The sequence below is a fragment of the Oncorhynchus nerka genome, linkage group LG9a, assembly GCF_034236695.1.
Source record: "Oncorhynchus nerka isolate Pitt River linkage group LG9a, Oner_Uvic_2.0, whole genome shotgun sequence".
NCBI lineage: Eukaryota > Metazoa > Chordata > Actinopteri > Salmoniformes > Salmonidae > Oncorhynchus > Oncorhynchus nerka.
The window spans coordinates 34434058-34452148 of record NC_088404.1 but is presented as its reverse complement, the minus strand read 5'-3'; the positions used below and the strand labels follow the sequence as shown (position 1 = coordinate 34452148).

The 18091-nt window shown below is 42.4% G+C and overlaps 1 protein-coding gene across 2 annotated transcripts in view; it reads left to right on the top strand.

Moving 5' to 3' along the window:
• LOC115134208 (semaphorin-3E-like) overlaps window positions 1–18091 on the top strand; it is a 51841-nt gene that overhangs the window by 32683 nt on the left and 1067 nt on the right. Inside the window, exons 6-17 of one of the 2 annotated variants that reach the window (XM_029667953.2) lie at window positions 381–497; window positions 2786–2928; window positions 4122–4236; window positions 9146–9215; window positions 9303–9447; window positions 13490–13715; window positions 13991–14082; window positions 14209–14250; window positions 14644–14810; window positions 15026–15093; window positions 17192–17328; window positions 17415–18091. The exon at window positions 17415–18091 is cut by the window's right edge and continues 1067 nt beyond it. In XM_029667953.2, the coding sequence (XP_029523813.2) occupies window positions 381–497; window positions 2786–2928; window positions 4122–4236; window positions 9146–9215; window positions 9303–9447; window positions 13490–13715; window positions 13991–14082; window positions 14209–14250; window positions 14644–14810; window positions 15026–15093; window positions 17192–17328; window positions 17415–18023 (1931 nt within the window). In that variant the 3' untranslated portion in view covers window positions 18024–18091. Of the gene's footprint in view, window positions 1–380; window positions 498–2785; window positions 2929–4121; window positions 4237–9145; window positions 9216–9302; window positions 9448–13489; window positions 13716–13990; window positions 14083–14208; window positions 14251–14643; window positions 14811–15022; window positions 15094–17191; window positions 17329–17414 lie in introns of both variants that reach the window. The other variant, XM_029667952.2, reaches the window with a different exon arrangement.

The following is an 18091-nucleotide window of genomic DNA, read 5'->3' as shown; positions in this document are numbered from 1 at the left end:
ACGCATTTTCACTTCTGTTCTTTCACTTTCTACCTTCTTTTGTGTTTCATGACACAGTATGTTCTTATCCCAGTTGTCTCTCTGTCTCAGTCAGGCACGTTAACCCTAACCCTTTTCAAGACTCGTACTCTAGTCTAGTAGAATTGCTGTTACTGAGTATTGCACAGTGCTCAGAGGCAGGTTTAGTTTTAGCACAATGCTGCCGCCATGTGGAAATAAAATATTGATTGTGATAAATAACTAAACATAGTTTCCCAAAATCACCCACATTTGCAATTGATTGTAATTTTGTAATTCATTGTATGTCTGTGTGAAAAATCAGAAGTGTAAAACTTTGCTCCTGTGAAACATCTGGTTCATATACTCTGTGTGTTTGTTAGGAGGAGAGCTGTATATTGGCCTGTACACAGACTACTGGGAGAATGACGCAGCTCTGTGTCGACTGAACAACCAGAGCTATACACGCACTGAGAGAGACGACAGACAACAGCTCAATGGTCAGTGGCTGGGCATTTATGTATCAGGTTTGATGTAGATAATAATATGTTGAAATTACTTTAATTAGATTGTATTGATTTAGTTATTCATCAGGTTTCCAGATTGTTCCATTTACCACCAGGACAAGATCAAATGTAAAAAATAAATAAACCTCTGACCAGTACACTGTGATTATGGTCAATGCATTTTTGATGAATATTCACGTGAAGAGAGTAACTGTAACCTTCCCTTTATCGTAGCAAACGTCCATATGTCTCAATAGTGAATCACATGACCGACCTTGGCTCCATCTGATCCCACGACTTCAACATATACGGTCTCACCACGATCGTAGGCAACATGGGTTATTTTCATGACATAGCGGTCCTCAATGAATGTGTACTGTAGGATTGGATACTATATAGATATATGTATTAGGAAATAAAATGACCATGACAAATTACTTTACACAAAATAGTTGAGTTATTAACCATGCTCTTACAATGCTGGCTCCAGCAGCACCTGCAGTCATCAATAGGTATGAATGCCTTTCCAATTGTTTAATTTAACTAGGCAACTCAGTTAAGAACACATTTTTACTTACAATGACAGCCTAGGAACAGTGCCTTGTTCAGGGGCAGAATGGCAGGTTTTTACCTTGTCACCTCTGGGATTTGATCTAGCAACCATTTGTTACTGGCCCAACACTCTAACCCCTAGGCTACCTGCTGCCCCCAATGAGGAAACAAATGAAAAATGAACCATGAACTTTTAGGCCTGAAACATGTTTAACTTCTGAATAACTATATACTACATACTGAAGAGGTCCAGTATGTAGCTTTGTGGCGACACAACCAAATTCACATAGAAGTGTGATTGATATATCTTTCATTCTCATTGAAAGCAGGTGTGATAAGTGGTAGATCCGTTCTACATGTGCTATTTCTATGCTTCTCCCGGTCCTTAAATTGAGCTTTTACTTATTTTTGCTCTTTTGTAAACCAGCTTCAAACAGCTGAAAATAAGACATTTTGGGTAATTGAAAATATTTCCCCATCAGTTTAGATTGTGCAATGATTCTCTACACTTTTAAACTGAAATTAGGTGAACATTTTAGAATTTGAGCAACCAGGTAATGTCGGAGCGAATTCTACATATCATATGCCTACCTTTAACATTTCAGTCTGGGGGTTCATCAAAAACACAGTGAAGTCATAGCTTACCTTATTTCACAAATAACAATTACGTGAGAGGAATTCTCTCTTAATTAACAGCAGAAATGATGGTGTAGTCCCTATTGAATCTCTGTGACATGGGGAATTTCCTATTTGCTTATGTTGATACAAGTTCTCTTAAAGTAAGCGCTTTTTAAAACGTACAACTTTTTAATTTTCCCAAATGGATACACTGAATACTTAAACATGTATTTCATTTTTTTGAACAATGTTATTTCATTTTCTTTAACAATACAGAACATACACATACAAACGTCAATGTCACACCTGCCCAGACCCACCTGCTCACACCCCCATCTCCAGCGCCCGCACCACTCTCATCAACAACGTCACACTTGCCCAGACCCACCTGCTCACACCCCCATCTCCAGCGCCCGCACCACTCTCATCAACAACGTCACACCTGCCCAGACCCACCTGCTCACACCCCCATCTCCAGCGCCCGCACCACTCTCTTCCACATGGCCTCAAACTGCACCATTTTGTTTCTCTCTGTTGCCCACTCACTTTCAACATTCAGATTATAAAGCATCTGACCTTTCCATTGTATTAACAACGGAGGATTAAACATATATTTACAATAATAATACCAACAGTACCTTTTTCACAAACTATACAGTATACTCTGAGTATACCAAACTTTAGGAACACCTTCCTAATATTGAGTTCACCCTCTGAATGGCACACTTACCTGGCTGGAATGTGGTGTAATGGCTGGAAAGTGTTTCATTCCATTCTATTATCTGTTATGAGCTGTCCTCCCCTCAGCAGCCTCCACTGACACATACACAATCCATGTCTCGTTTGGCTAAAATCCTTCATTAACCTGTCTCCTCCCCTTCATCTACACTGCATTCACCTGGATAAACCTGTTCAGTCTATGTCATGGAAAAAGCAGGTGTTCTTGATGTTTTGTACTCTCAGTGTATATGCTTTCACGCCTAAATAAAGTTGAATGAAAGTAGATTGCATGACATTTCCAGGACAGCACAGTGAGCTTTGTACTGGAAAGCTAAATTACATTACATGGTCAATTTCAACTTCTCTTTCTGAAACTGTCATCTTTCCTCCAGAGCCTAAGTTTATTGGGTCGGTGGTGATTCCTGATAACAATGACAGGGATGATGACAAGGTCTACTTCTTCTTCACGGAGAGAGGGACGGACGCAGAGGGGGTTAACAAGGCTGTTTACACCAGGGTGGGACGGGTCTGTGCGGTGAGAACGGAACTAATGCTTTACTTTATCCTGCATGCCAGAATATCCCCATATACAGTGCCTTCAAAGTATTCATACCCCTTCACTTATTCCACATTTTGTTGTTACAGCCTGAATTAAAAATGTATTTTAAAAAATCATACACAATACCATACCCAATACCACATTATGAAAAAGTGAAAACATGTTTTTAGAAATTCTTGTAAATTTATAGAAAATGAAATACATAATTGTCTTATTTCCATAAGTATTCACACCCATGAGTCAATGCATGTTACATTCTTTTCAAAATTCTTCATGCTCTGTGAAATTGGTTGTTGACCATTACTAGACAACCATTTCCAAGTCTTGCCATAGATTTTCAAGCAGTTTTAAGTTAAAACTGTAACTCAGCAACTCACAAACATTTAATGTCTTCTTTGGAAGTAACTACAGCATAGACTTGGCCTTATGATTTAGGTTACTGTCCTGCTGAAAGGTGAAATCATCTCCAGGTGTCGGGTGGAAAGCAGACTGAACCAGGTTTTCCTATAAGATTTTACCTGTGATTAGCTCCGTTCCGTTTCTTTTTTATCCTGAAAAACTCTCCAGTCCTTAACGATTTCAAGCATACCGATAACACGATGCAGCCACCACTATGCTTGAAAATATGGAGAGTGGTACTCAGTAATATGTTGTATTGGATTTGTTCCAAACATATTGTGCCTTGGAAAGTATTCAGACCCCTTGACATTTTCCACATTTTGTTATTCTAAAGATGATTAATAACACAAAATACACCATAATGACAGAGCAAAATCAAATTTTTGGACTTTTGCTAATTTATTTAAAAAAAACTGAAATATCACATGTACATACTATTTACTTTGTTGAAGCATCTTTGGCAGCGATTACAGCCTCATGTCTTCTTGGGTATGATGCTACAAGCTTGGCACAACTGTAATTGGAGAATTTCTCCCATTCTTCTATGCAGATCCTCTCAAGCTCTGTCAGGTTAGATGGGGAGCGTTGCTGCACAACAATTTTCAGGTCTCTCCAGAGATGTTCGATCGAGTTCAAGTTCGGGTTCTGGCTGGGCCACCCAAGGACATTCAGAGACTTAACCAAAAGCCACTCCTGCATTGTCTTGGCTGTTTGAAGTTGCCCTTCCGCTGAAAAACATCCCTCTCCCTTTCTCCATCCTCTCCCTTCAGAATGATCAGGGAGGTCAGAGGATGTTGGTGAATCGTTGGAGCTCCTTCCTAAAGACTCGTCTCATCTGCTCTGTGGCTGGACCCAATGGCATCGACACACACTTTGACGAGCTAGGTACAGACGTGTGTGTGTGTGTGTGTGTGTGTGTGTGTGTGTGTGTGTGTGTGTGTGTGTGTGTGTGTGTGTGTGTGTGTGTGTGTGTGTGTGTGTGTGTGTGTGTGTGTGTGTGTGTGTGTGTGTGTGTGTGTGTGTGTGTGTGTGTGTGTGTGTGTGTGTGTGTGTGTGTGTGTGTGTGTGTGTGTGTGTGTGTGTGTGTGTGTGTGTGTGAAGGCAGGGGATATAACTATAGTACATTTTCTTGATGGAACCCTGAAGCTCTCTCTCCCTTCCTCCCACTCTCTCTCTCTCTCTGTCTCCCTCTCTTTCTCTCACTCTCTCTCCATCTCTCTTTCTTCAAATTCAAATTCAGATTGCTTTATTGGCATTAAACACAATTTGTAGATATTAAATTTCAGTAAATACACTACAATGCAAGAAGCATAATGAAATACAGTTAATTTCAGTGATAACAATAATAGTACATACAGTTGAAGTCGGTAGTTCACATACACCTTAGCCAAATACATTTAAACTCAGTTTTACACAATTCCTGACATTTAATCCTAGTAAAAATTCCCTGTCTTATGTCTGTTAGAATTACCACTTGATTTTAAGAATTAATGTAAAATGTCAGAATAATAGTAGAGAGAATTATTTATTTCAGCTTTTATTTCTTTCATCTCATTCCTAGTGGGTCAGAAGTTGACATACACTCAATTAGTATTTGGTAGCATTTCCTTTAAATTGTTTAACTTGGGTCAAACACTTTACACAATAAATTGGGTGAATTTTGGCCCATTCCTCCTGACAGAGCTGGTGTAACTGCTTCAGGTTTGTAGGCATCCTTGCTCACACACGCTCTTTCGGTTCTGCCCACATATTTTCTATTGGATTGAGGTCAGGGCTTTGTGATGGCCACTCCAATACCTTGACTTTGTTGTCCTTAATCCATTTTTCCACAACTTTGGAAGTATGCTTGGGGTCATTGTCCATTTGGAAGACCCATTTATGACCAAGCTTTAACTTCCTGACTGATGTCTTGAGATGTTGCTTCAATATATCCACATAATATTCCACCCTCATGATGCCATCGGTTTTGTGAAGTGCACCAGTCCCTCCTGCAGCAAAGCAACCCCAAAACATGATGCTGCCACCCCCATGCTTCACGGTTGGGATGGTGTTCTTCGGCTTGCAACCCTCCCCCTTTTTCCTCAACATAACAATGGTAATGATGGCCAAACAGTTCTATTTTGTTTCATCAGACCAGAGGGCATTTCTGAAACCCCAAAGGAATACCTAGTAATCCCTCTCACCCCCTCCCCTGATCTTTTCCACTGTCATGTGCAGTTGCAAAATGACTGTAAATGTAAATGTAATGATGGCCAAACAGTCTTTTTGTTTCACGGGGTTTTGGAAAAAGCAGTGGCTTCTTCCTTGTCAGTGGGTTTTGGAGCGGGCCTTTTGCATGTTATGTCGATATAGGACTCGTTTTACTGTGGATATAGATACTTTTGTACCTGTTTCCTTCAAATACATCCACAGGTACACCTCCAATTGACTCAAATGATGTCAATTAGCTATCAGAAGCTTCTAACGCCATTACATAATTTTCTGAAATTTTCCAAGCTGTTTAAAGGCACAGTCAATTTAGTGTATGTAAACTTCTGACCCACTGGAATTGTGATACAGTGAATTATAAGTGAAATAATCTGTCTGTAAACAATTGTTGGAAATGTTACTCGTGTCATGCACAAAGTAGATGTCCTAACCGACTTGCCCAAACTATAGTTTGTTAATCAAATCAAATCAAAGTTTATTTGTCATGTGCGCCGAATACAACAGGTGTTACAGTAACACCTTACAGTGAAATGCTTACTTACAGGCTCTAACCAATGGTGCGGAAAAAGAAGGTATGTGTGTGTGTGTGTGTGTGTGGGGGGGGTAAGTAAAGAAATAAAACAACAGTAAAAAGTCATTTGAAAAAAGAGTAACAAGGCTATATACAGACACCTGTTAGTCAGGCTTATTGAGGTAGTATGTACATGTAGGTATCGTCAAAGTGACTATGCATATATGATGAACAGAGAGTAGCAGAAGCATAAAAGAGGGGTTGGCGGGTGGTGGGATACAATTTGTGGAGTGGTTGAAGAACAAGTTTTAATGACACCAACCTAAGGTTATGTAAACTTCCAACTTCAACTGTATAATAATGTATACAGGTACAACACTACAGCTAGTGTATTGTGTAATCTTCAGTCAATACATTTAATTAAATACAACTAAGAATTTAAAAAAGAACTCTGGAGCTCTGTCAGAGTGACCATCGGGTTTTTGGTCTCCTCCCTTACCAAGGCCCTTCTCTCCCGATTGCTCAGTTTGGCCAGGCGATCAGCTCTAGGAAGAGACTTGGTGGTTCCAAACTTCTACAATTTAAGAATGATGGAGGCCACTGTGTTCTTGGGGACCTTCAATGATGCAGACATTTGTTGATAGCCTTCCCCAGATCGGTGGCTCAACACAATCCTGTCTCGGATCTCTACGAACAATTCCTTTGTCCGTAATGACTTGGTTTTTGCGCTGACATGCACTGTTAACTTTGGGACCTTATATAGACAGGTGTGTGCCTTTCCAAATCATGTCCAATCAATTGAATTTACCACAGGTGGACCCCAATCAAGTTGTAGAAACATCTCAAGGATGATCAATGGAAACAGGATGCACCTGAGCTCAATTTAAAGTCTCATAGCAAAGGGTCTGAATACTTATGCAAATAAGGTATTTCTGTAGCATCATACCCAAGAAGACTTGAGGCTGTAATCCCTGCCAAAGGTGCTTCAACACCTTTGTGTTGGATATGTTAGTAGTGGCAAGAGATGTCTGTGTCTTGCTCATCTGAGATTAAATTGGCCTCCTCTCTCTTCTTAGATAGCGGGGAGGTGGGGGGGCTCTGTTGCTCGGCTGGTATGATTGTGGAACTCTGCCTAATGTGGCGTCCTTCAGGTCCTTGGCAAATATTCTGAATCCTTCATGGACCAGGTGTACGTGGTCGTACAAGTGCTTACATGTCAGGTTGGGGTGGTGAGAGATGCAGACATTTGGTAGTGAGGCACAGTCCATGGTGATTCTTTGGTTGACATTATGGATCATTTGCCAGGAGAGATCTTTGCTTGGTAGAAGGGTGGATATAATCATGTTTGTCCTTGGGAACAGGGTGTGTGCTTTCTCTACCCCTCTTTCTCCTATTGTGCGCAGGTCATTTGTCCCCGTATGTAATGTAAGGTTGTCAAGACTTTCCAGCTTGGCTTGATAGAGCAGTTATAGTGCACTGTCAGTAGTGGGACACCATAATTTAGCTGTCTGTTGTCTTGGGAATAGTCTCTTATCTTCCAGATACTTCCCATTAGTGTATCAGCAGTTTTGGGCAGTCTCCTGGGTTGAACCGGATCCTGTCCCTTGTCCTCTGGATGTGTGTTCAGCTGAAAGTGTTCAGACTGCTGGGAGGTTGGCAGGTCAGGGTAGTTACAGTTTTTGGGGTGCACACAGCTGCTACAGGTAAAGGAGGGAGTGATGTACTGTGGGCCTCCTATTTTTTAACCCCAAGTTTTGGGTGTTGCAGGCATCCACTAAAGGATGCATTCTGTCGAACTCTTCTTCAAACAGCTCTAGACTGGCATCAGATCATTACTGTTCCATTATTATATATAGTAATATGAATTCAATTTTGGGGTTGTGTCCACATAAAACTGTCTCATGGTCTTGTTTCCAGACATTTTAAGATGTTTGTTTGCTTTGCGCTGGGCTGCATGCCAAACATTTGGACGTTCAGTGAAAAATAGAAGATCCACATAGATTTCTTTCTCTTTTTGTAGCATAAAGTCTGCTCTTAGGGTCTCTGGGTGCTCGTCTAAAACCTTTGCTTTATATTTCTTCTTCCCTGCTTCACTGGCAATACCTTCTGCATATTTGATAGCAAGGTTGCTGAGCTTGGGGCTTGTAAATGTATCCATCTTAGTTGATTACAGCTGGATACAGTAGATGTTAAAGCTGGTTTGCACTTGGTTAGTTGTACCTAGATGTTTTAGAACATAAACCAAGCCTACCTTTCTTGTTTTCTGTGTGAATTGTTTTCTCTTGCTTGTAAGTTTAGTTATTTGTTTTCCCGTCCTTTTTCCTATCCTTTGTCATTTTTATTGTCCATTTTTTCATTTACTATCTAGGTTTTTTAGCTAACAGCAGGTAGCCAGTAGCTATAAACTCTCTTACAGTAGCAACTCCATAGCAACGTTTATGGGTCTAATCCTGAATACTGATTTGCCACCCAACGGGTGGGTCTAATCCTGAATACTGATTTGCCAAAACTGCATTTCAGCAGGTGTCTATTCCACAAGTTACCACCGGATAAATCTATGACGTTAAAATGCCTATTTCCATCTGACTGCACAATCCACTGTCTCATCTACCCAGCCAGGCAATGTAAAAACTTGATCTCCACTATAAAAAGCATCTAGAAATGATCTCACATTACTTTTAGACTAACATTTAGTTTTCAATGGAGGAGATTTGCGTAAACCTTGCTGTCTTTCTGTCCCATAGTAATGAACATTTCAGGAGTCAGGATGAGACAGAAAATCAGGAAGCGTTTCTTAGCCAGCTAAAATAATGAATCAGCTGGCATAATTTTTAGGCATATATACAAAAAAAGGTCAATTGAAAAAAGGTCAAATGAAACAAATTGCAGCTAGTTTAGTCTTTCCAGCTTCAGTTTGAAGTGGTTGTGTTAGCTGTGATGTTTTCTAGCTCCTCTGAACAACGGTGTCCTGACGAGTGAGAACATTTACTCTGTTAGGCAAAATCACGCCTCATTAGCTCATTGTTATGCATGTATTCCAAATAAATTAATCTGTTATTAAATGTCACATTTCAGAGGATGTATTTGTGTTGAAGAACAAGGATGAGAAGAATCCAGAGATTTTTGGCCTCTTCAGCACTACAAGGTCAGCTGAGTCATGTTTTTAATGTTCATACCATTTACTGGTATATTGAAATGAACATATCAACATACATTTCTCTCCCCTCCATAGTGCTGTGTTCCAGGGCTATGCGGTGTGTGTGTACCACATGGATGATGTGCGATCCGCATTCAACGGTCAGTTTGCCCACCGGGAGAGACCAGAGCACCACTGGACCCCCTACGAAGGCCGGGTCCCCTACCCACGCCCCGGATCTGTGAGTCCTGTTCCAACAGCGACAACATCTACTGACTTATCAATATACCTGATTGCCTCTCCAAACCTGATGAATAAGGGTCCAAGCACTGCATGGTGGATGTAACATGATAAGGTCGTTTATGAATTTGCTTAAGCGGTGCACCTCCATCACAGCAAACTCCATATATCCAAACCATACAATTTCAACAATCATTTTGAACAAGGTGATATTCAAGCAGCAGAATTGTAAATTCTCAGCGCTCCCCTGTCTGTGGCAGCCGCCCTTTGCAGATACATAGTGTTACAAGTTGTTGTAGAACCTTTCCTGTGAATGTCATAGCTACTGTAGCTATCTCTGCAGCTAACATCAGGGAAGAGGACAATCTAGGCCTGAATCCAATACAAGCATGCTATATTATGTTTTTATACAGTAACACACAGCTTTAGTAGCAATCATTGCACTGGCATAACGCAGTTTCTCTGGACCTCCCAGCACATGGTGTCGCAGGGCGTCCATTTAGACTGCTGGCTGGTGGCAACAATGTAATTACTGGTTCAGTATTAAAGTTGGAAATTCAAACATTGCAGATTGTGAAATGAATGTTAGAGACAACAGCATACTAATCAGCAACCAACGTATTTCTTAAAAATATAGCACACTCTTGTAAGCCTACCTGAATCTGCATGACATGAGCCGTCCTCACGCTCTCTCCCAGCTTGGATAGAAAATGGTGTAAAACCAGTCTACAGTCTTAAAAACAAAGGTTCTACCTAAACCTGTCCCCATAGGAGAACCCTTTGACGAACCCTTTTGGTTATAGGTAGAACCATTTTGGCTTCTTTCTACAGAGGGAATGGAACCCATGGAACCCAAAATGGTTCTACCTGGAATCAAAAAGGGTTCTCTTATGGGAACAGCTGAATAAGCTTTTTGGAACCCTTTTTTCTAAGATTGTATTATTAATGCTAATCTCTTTTTTTCTATGTAGAGGCCTATAGGAGCTGCAATATGCGACGGCGTCGCCTTGCATTTTTATGTGCAAATGTTTTCACAGCGGCCTGTAGGTCCAGGTTGCCGGCCCAACCGTTTTCTATATTGAGTATTGACAACCCAAACGGTCTTTCCTGAGACATTGTGCATTATATGTCCATTGTGCTTCACATAATTTGAACGTATCTTGAATGAGGCATGCCAAGATATACCAGAGATAAGGGACTGTTGATTTTGCAACCACACAACTCAAAGGCCAGTTCACCAGTATGAACAAAATCGCTAACCGCTTTTTTTGTTTGAGCCCTCAAGAACAGTTGGTCGCTAAAGATGATCATCTGTTTGCATCTGCCAAGTTGTTGGCTGTCCAGTATCCAGACGACCTGTCCCAGACCTACCTGGACACTTAATCTCTTTCTGTAACGTATTGAGGTTGTCAATAAAAACAAAGGAGAATGCGAGAAGCTCAATTAAAGATGTTGCAGAACTGCTGTATTTGAAGCACCACTCGCGTCTGCACAATTTCCCTGATGTTCCTACGGCAATCAAGCTGTTTTTAACCATCCCTGTAACCGTCACTTCTGCAGTGAGATCGCTTTCTAAACTAAAATTGAGACGTGCTTTTGATCCTCTGAGTTAGCTCCACTCATTGCACTGGCGCCTTGACCACGGCATTTGTTCACTATATTCCCTTATACTTTCAATCAGTTCAATGATTTATTTTTCAAGTCCTGAGGCACTTTGATCAGTCACATTCTTGAAGCACCAGAAACAAATGCTTAGCTTCCTAGTACATATGGAAATGAAAATGTTTTATAAATTACTTTTTGGAGGGGTTACTGACAGCATTAATCATATACATTGCATTCAGGAAGTATTAAGACCCCTTCACTTTTTCCACATTTTGTTACATTCCAGCAAAATTTTCAAAAATGTATTAAGTCGTTTTTTTCTTTAATTAATATACACACAATACTCCATAATGATGAAGCAGAATGTATTACAAATAAAAAACTGAAATATTACATTACATAAGTATTCAGACCCTTTACTCAGTACTTTGTTGAAGCACCTTGGCAGCGATTAAAGCCTTGAGTCTTACATGCGTGGCACACCTGTTTTTGGTGAGTGTCTCCAATTCTTCTCTGCAGATCCTCTGAAGCTCTGTCAGGTTGGATGGGGAGCATCGCTGCACAGCTATTTTCAGGCCTCTCCAGATATGTTCAATCGGGTTCAAGTCCGGGCTCTGGCTGGGCCACTCAAGGACATTCAGAGACTTGTCCCGAAGCCACTTTTGCATTGTTTTGCCTAGGGTCGTTGTCCTGTTGGAAGATTAACGTTTGCCCCAGTCTGAGGTCCTGAGCGTTCTGGAGCAGGTTTTCATCAAGGAACTCTCTGTACTTTGCTTTGATCATGTTTCCCTTGATCCTGAATAGTCTCCCAGTCCCTAACACTGAAAAACATCCCCACAGCATGATGCTGCCACCACCATGCTTCACCGTAGGGATGGTACCAGGTCTCCTCCAGACATTGCGCTTGGCAATCAGGCCCAGTCTTGGTTTCATCAGACTAGAGAATCTTGTTTCTCATGGTCTGAGAGTCTTTGGCAAACTCCAAGCAGACTGTCAAGAGCCTTTTACTGAGGTGTGTCTTCCGTCTGGCCACTTTACCATAAAGGCCTGATCGGTAGAGTGCTGCAGAGATGGTTGTCCTCTTGGAAGGTTCTCCCATCTCCACTTCTCCCATCTCCGCTCTGTCAGAGTAACTATTGGGGTCTTGGACACCTCCCTGACCAAGGCCCTTCTCCCCTGATTGCTCAGTTTGGTCAAGCGGCCAACTCTAGGAAGAGTCTTGATGGTTCCAAACTTCTTCCATTTAAGAATGATGGAGAACACTGTGTTCTTGGGCAGCTTCAATGCTGCAGAAATGTTTTGGTACCCTTCCCCAGATCTGTGCCTCATCACAATCCTGTCTCGGAGCTCTGCGGACATTTCCTTCGACCTCATGGTTTTTGCTCTGACATGAACTGTCAACAGTGGAATCTTATATAGACAGGTATGTGCCTTTCCAAATCCTGTCCAATCAATTGAATTTACCACAGGTGGACTCCAATTAAGTTGTAGAAACATCTCTAGGATGATCAATGGAAACAGGACATACTTATGTAACTAAGATATTTCTGTTCAAAAATTTATACATTTGCAAACATTTCTGAATCTGCATGACATGTCATTATGGGGTATTGTTTGTAGATTGTTGAGGGAAAAATACATTTAATCGATTTCAGAACAAGGCAGTAACGTAACAAAATGTGGAAAAAGTCTAGGGGTCTGAATACTTTCCAAGTGCACTGTATATACAGTACCACTCAAATGTTTGGACACACCTACCCATTCAAGAGTTTCTCTTTATTTTTACTGTTTTCTACATTGTAAAATAATAGTGAAGACATCAAAACTATGAAATAACACATATGGAATCATGTAGTAACCAAAAAAAAACATTTGAGATGGTAGAAGTTGGACCGCAGAGTGAAGGAAAAGCAGCCAACAAGTTCTCAGCATATGTGGGAACCCCTTCAATACTGTTGGAAAAGCTTTCCAGGTGAAGCTGGTTGAGAGAATGTCAAGTGTGTTCAAAGCTGTCATCAAGGCAAAGGGTGGCTACTTTAAAGAATCTCAAATATATATGTTTTGGTTACTACATGATTCCATATGTGATATTTCATAGTTTTGATGTCTTCACTGTCATTTTACTATGTAGAAAATAGTACAAATAAAGAAAACCCTTGAATGAGTAGGTGTGTCCAAACTTTTGACTGGTACTGTATACAGTATATAACGAAAAATAGACAACTATGTCAGACAGGCGCATTGGTTCTCAGAGCTTGTTCGAGCATTGCAGGGCAGGAGGGATGTCTGGTACATCAGTGAATCATTGTAGTCTATCACAGTGTAATGCTATTTTCTTATTCCAGAATGTATTCTCCCCATCTCTCTCTCTCTCTCTCTCTCTCTCTCTCTTTATCCCTTCTCCCTCTCCATCTCTTTCCCTTCCTCTCTCTTTCCAGTGTGCCAGTGAGGTGAATGGTGGTGGGTTCTCAGGTTCTAAGGAGTTCCCTGATGAGGTTCTGCGATTCGTGCGTTCCCACCCCGTCATGTTTAGCCCGGTCCTCCCCCTCCACCGCAGACCAGTTCTACTGCAGACAGAGCCAGGGGGGAGGAGACTGACTCAGATCGCTGTGGACCGTGTCCAGGCCCAGGATGGACACTATCATGTTCTGTATATAGGAACAGGTACAAATCCTGAAATTGTCCAGTGCTGTGTACTGTATCTTCAGGGTTAGTGCTACCTCCACTGGGCATACAGTATCACTCACTGTATGCCCAGTGTTCAAAGTATTCAAATGATTAAAGTCACTCAATCTGTCTTTCATGAGAACTTGCTTAAAATATTTTGATCTCCAAAAATGTGACAAAAATGTGACTCTTCCATTTGGATTTCCTTTCTGAATGGGTGGTTGTATTGGTGAAAGGGTTACATTTACATCAGATGATACTCTCTCCCGTAGGCGACTCTGTGGTGTTGAAGGTTATCACCATCTACAACAAAGACACAGACACCATAGAGGAAGTGCTGCTGGAGGAACTGCAGGTGTTCAAGGTACTGTTGTTAGTCACCGCCACCAAGTGGCAAACAATAGTCATTGCACACATAAAGAAGATTGGCACTCAACAATTTGATTTAATTGTGGAAGTTAAAAAATATATATATTTGACTTCTTTATAGGTCCCTTTTCCAATAACTGAGATCATCATATCAGCTAAACGGGTATGAAAACTATGTATTGTCTTAAAATGTTTAATTAATTTAAAAAACAATGTTGTGCGGTTGTTTAAAACTGTAGTACCTTCATCTAACCACAGGATCACAGTGTATTGACATCTGAATGTGGGTAATGTAATGCATTTTATGTTCTTGATATCACAGGAGGCTGCTGAGGGCTGAACGGCTCATGTTAATGGCTGGAACGGACCAAATGGAATGACATCAAACACCTGGAAACCATGTGTTTGATGTATTTGATACCATTCCACTGACTCCGCTCCAGTCATTACCACAAGCCCTGTCTCCCCAATTAAGGTGCCACCATCCTCCTGTGCTCGATATATACTCCAATGTGTACCTCCATTCATTTCTGTCCCTGTTTTGTCGTTTCCATAGCAACAGCTATATGTGGGTTCTGAGGTTGGTGTGGCTCAGGTGAGGCTCCATCAGTGTGACCTGTACGGGTCTGAGTGTGCCGACTGTTGCCTAGCGAGGGACCCTTACTGCGCCTGGGATGGAATCACCTGCTCACGATACTACCCTGCTGGGGTTTACACCAAGAGGTGAGACACAAACACACAAGACACACAGGCATGTACAGTCACACACAGACACAGACTCATGCACATGTGCACAAGCACAGAGGTGCAGAGGGATCACATATCACTCATTAGCACCTCATCCAGCACCTCTATCCTCTCTAATTCCTCTCTGTTCTTATCTCACTCTCTCAAATGCCAATCTAACACCCTCCTCCCTTACCCCTCTCTCTCAGTAGACGATTCAGGAGACAGGATGTTCGCCATGGCAACGCTGTACAGCTGTGCAACGGGCTACAGATTGATGGTCAGTCTGTGTGTGTGTGTTTGTTTTCCTACATTATCAGGACCCCAAAGACCTAATATTTCACCTGAAAGTCCCGAAAAGGTAGGAAAACAATATAGTCAGGACTTTTTTGAGGTCCTGAATTTGTTCAAATGCTATTTTAAGCATAAGGGTTCGATTTAGTGTTACAACTAGGGTTAAGGTTAGGTTTAAGGTTATGGTATTTGGGGTTAGGGTTAGGGTTAGGGTTAGGGTTAGGTTTAGGTTAAGGTTAAGGTTAAGGTTAAGGTTAGGGTTAGGTTTAGGGTTAGGGTTGGGGGTTTTAAAAATATATATATATATGTTTCACCTTTATTTAACCAGGTAGGCTAGTTGAGAACAAGTTCTCATTTGCAACTGCGACCTGGCCAAGATAAAGCGTAGCAATTCGACACATACAACAACACAGAGTTACACATGGAATAAACAAAACATAGTCAATAATACAGTAGAACAAAAGAAAACAAAAAGTCTATATACAGTGAGTGCAAATGAGGTAAGATAAGGGAGTTAAGGCAATACATATCGTTGGTGGCGAAGTCATTTTAATATAGCAATTAAACACTGAAATGGTAGATGTGCAGAAGATGAATGTGCAAGTAGAGATACTGGGGTGCACAGGAGCAAGATAAATACAGTATGGGGATGAGGTAGGCAGATAGATGGGCTGTGTACAGGTGCAGTGATCTGTGAGCTGCTCTGACAGCTGGTTCTTAAAGCTAGTGAGGGAGATACGAGTCTCCAGCTTCAGAGAATGTTGCAGTTTGTTCCAGTCATAGGCAGCAGAGAACTGGAAGGAAAGATGACCAAAGGAGGAATTGGCTTTGGGGGTGACCAGTGAGATATACCTGCTGGAGCGCGTGATGCTATGGTGACCAGTGAGCTAAGGCGGGGCTTTACCTAGCAGAGACTTGTAGATAACCTGTAGCCAGTGGGTTTGGCGACGAGTATGAAGCAAGGGCCAACCAACGAGAGCGTACAGGTCGCAATGGTGGGTAGTATATGGGGCTTTGGTGACAAAAACGGATGGGACTGTGATAGACTGCATCCAGTTTGTTGAGTAGTGTTGGAGGCCAGAAGGGCCAGAAGTATACAGAATGGTGTCGTCTGCGGAGAGGTGTATCAGAGAATCACCAGCAGCAAGAGCAACATCATTGATGTATACAGAGAAGAGTATCGGCCCGAGGTTTGAACCCTGTGACACCCCCATAGAGGCTGTCAGAGGTCCGGACAACAGGCCCTCCGATTTGACACACTGAACTCTATCAGACAAGTAGTTGGTAAACCAGGCGAGGCAGTCATTTGAGAAACCAAGGCTGTCGAGTCTGCCAATAAGAATGTGGTGATTGACAGAGTCGAAAGCCTTGGCCAGGTCGATGAAGATGGCTGCACAGTACTGTCTCTTATCGATGGCAGTTATGATGTCGTTTAGGACCTTGAGCGTGGCTGAGGTGCACCCATGACCAGCTCGGAAACCAGATTGCATAGCTGGGAAGGTACAATGGAATTCGAAATGGTCGGTAATCTGTTTGTTAACTTGGCTTTCGAAGACCGTAGAAAGACAGGGTAGGATAGATATAGGTCTGTAGCAGTTTGGGTCTAGAGTGTCACCCCCTTTGAAGAGGGGGATGACCGCGGCAGTTTACCAATCTTTGGAAAATCTTTGGGTTAAGGAATATACAAATATTTTAATGGTCAAACATTTCTACACTCCAAAAAGTCCTGACATTTTGTGTGTGTGTGTGTGTGTGTGTGTGTGTGTGTGTGTGTGTGTGTGTGTGTGTGTGTGTGTGTGTGTGTGTGTGTGTGTGTGTGTGTGTGTGTGTGTGTGTGTGTGTGTGTGTGTGTGTGTGTGTGTGCGAAGCTGTCCCATCTGAGATTTACCTCCTATGAGGTATGTTTCATGCAGCTTATAATTTTGAAGCTCAGTTCCATAATTGTTTTTACCTGTGGATGATAGAGAAGTGTGTATGGAGAAGCTTTGTGTGACAGGCATGAGGATAAAAGAGATCACTGTAAGTTGAATTACTATGTTGTCCTCTTTTTTATATCTCACATCTAATGTCTCCTGATGTCTCAGTAGGGGAGCAGTACCAGGGTGCAGCGGAGAGGCAGGTGTATGGGGTAGAGAGTAACAGTACTCTACTAGAGTGTACCCCTCGTTCTCTACAGGCCAGAGTCATGTGGTACATACAGAGGGACCCAGACAGAGAGGAGGTGAGACACACACAAACATCACTTTCCTCCCCTATTCCCTGCTTTCCCATCTCTTTTTAACCTTACCCTTCTCTCCCTACCTCCAGGTCGGAGGTGATGAGCGTGTAGTTATCACAACCCACGGGCTGCTGTTCCTGCGTGTTCGGAGCGGGGATGCTGGTGTGTACGTGTGTCAGACGGTGGAACATGGCTATGTCCACACCCTACTGAGGGTCACGCTACACGTGTTGGGAGGGCAGAAGGTTGGGGCCCTGATACACAGGACAGGGGAGGAGGGGGAGGGAGAGGGGGAGAAAAAAGCAACCTGTCACCTCCCTATAGATACCTCTCCAGGCCCCCACCCTGGTTCCAACTCTGACCCAAGTTCCAGGCTACAAGGAGCCCTGCCAGGGTTATCCTTAGCCCCAGCCCCAGCTCCAGGCCCTACCTCCAGGCTGACAGGCCCTGGTACTACATCCAGGCTGCCAGACCCAGGAACAGGCCCTTCCTCACAGCTGTGGTACAAGGAGTTTCTCCAGCTGATAGGCTATGGGGACTCCCAGCAGGTGGAGGAGTACTGTGAGAGGGTCTGGTGCTCAGGGAAGAGACGCAGGAAGACTAAACGCAGATACACCCAGCCAATGGAAGTAGGAGAGAGGAAGGGGAGGGGGAAAGGAGACCCACACCGAGCCCCCAGACACACCTTGGACAACTGAGGGGGGAGAGAGTGAGAGGGTAGGGACTGTACAACACACACACACACACTGGGACAGGTTTTTTCAGT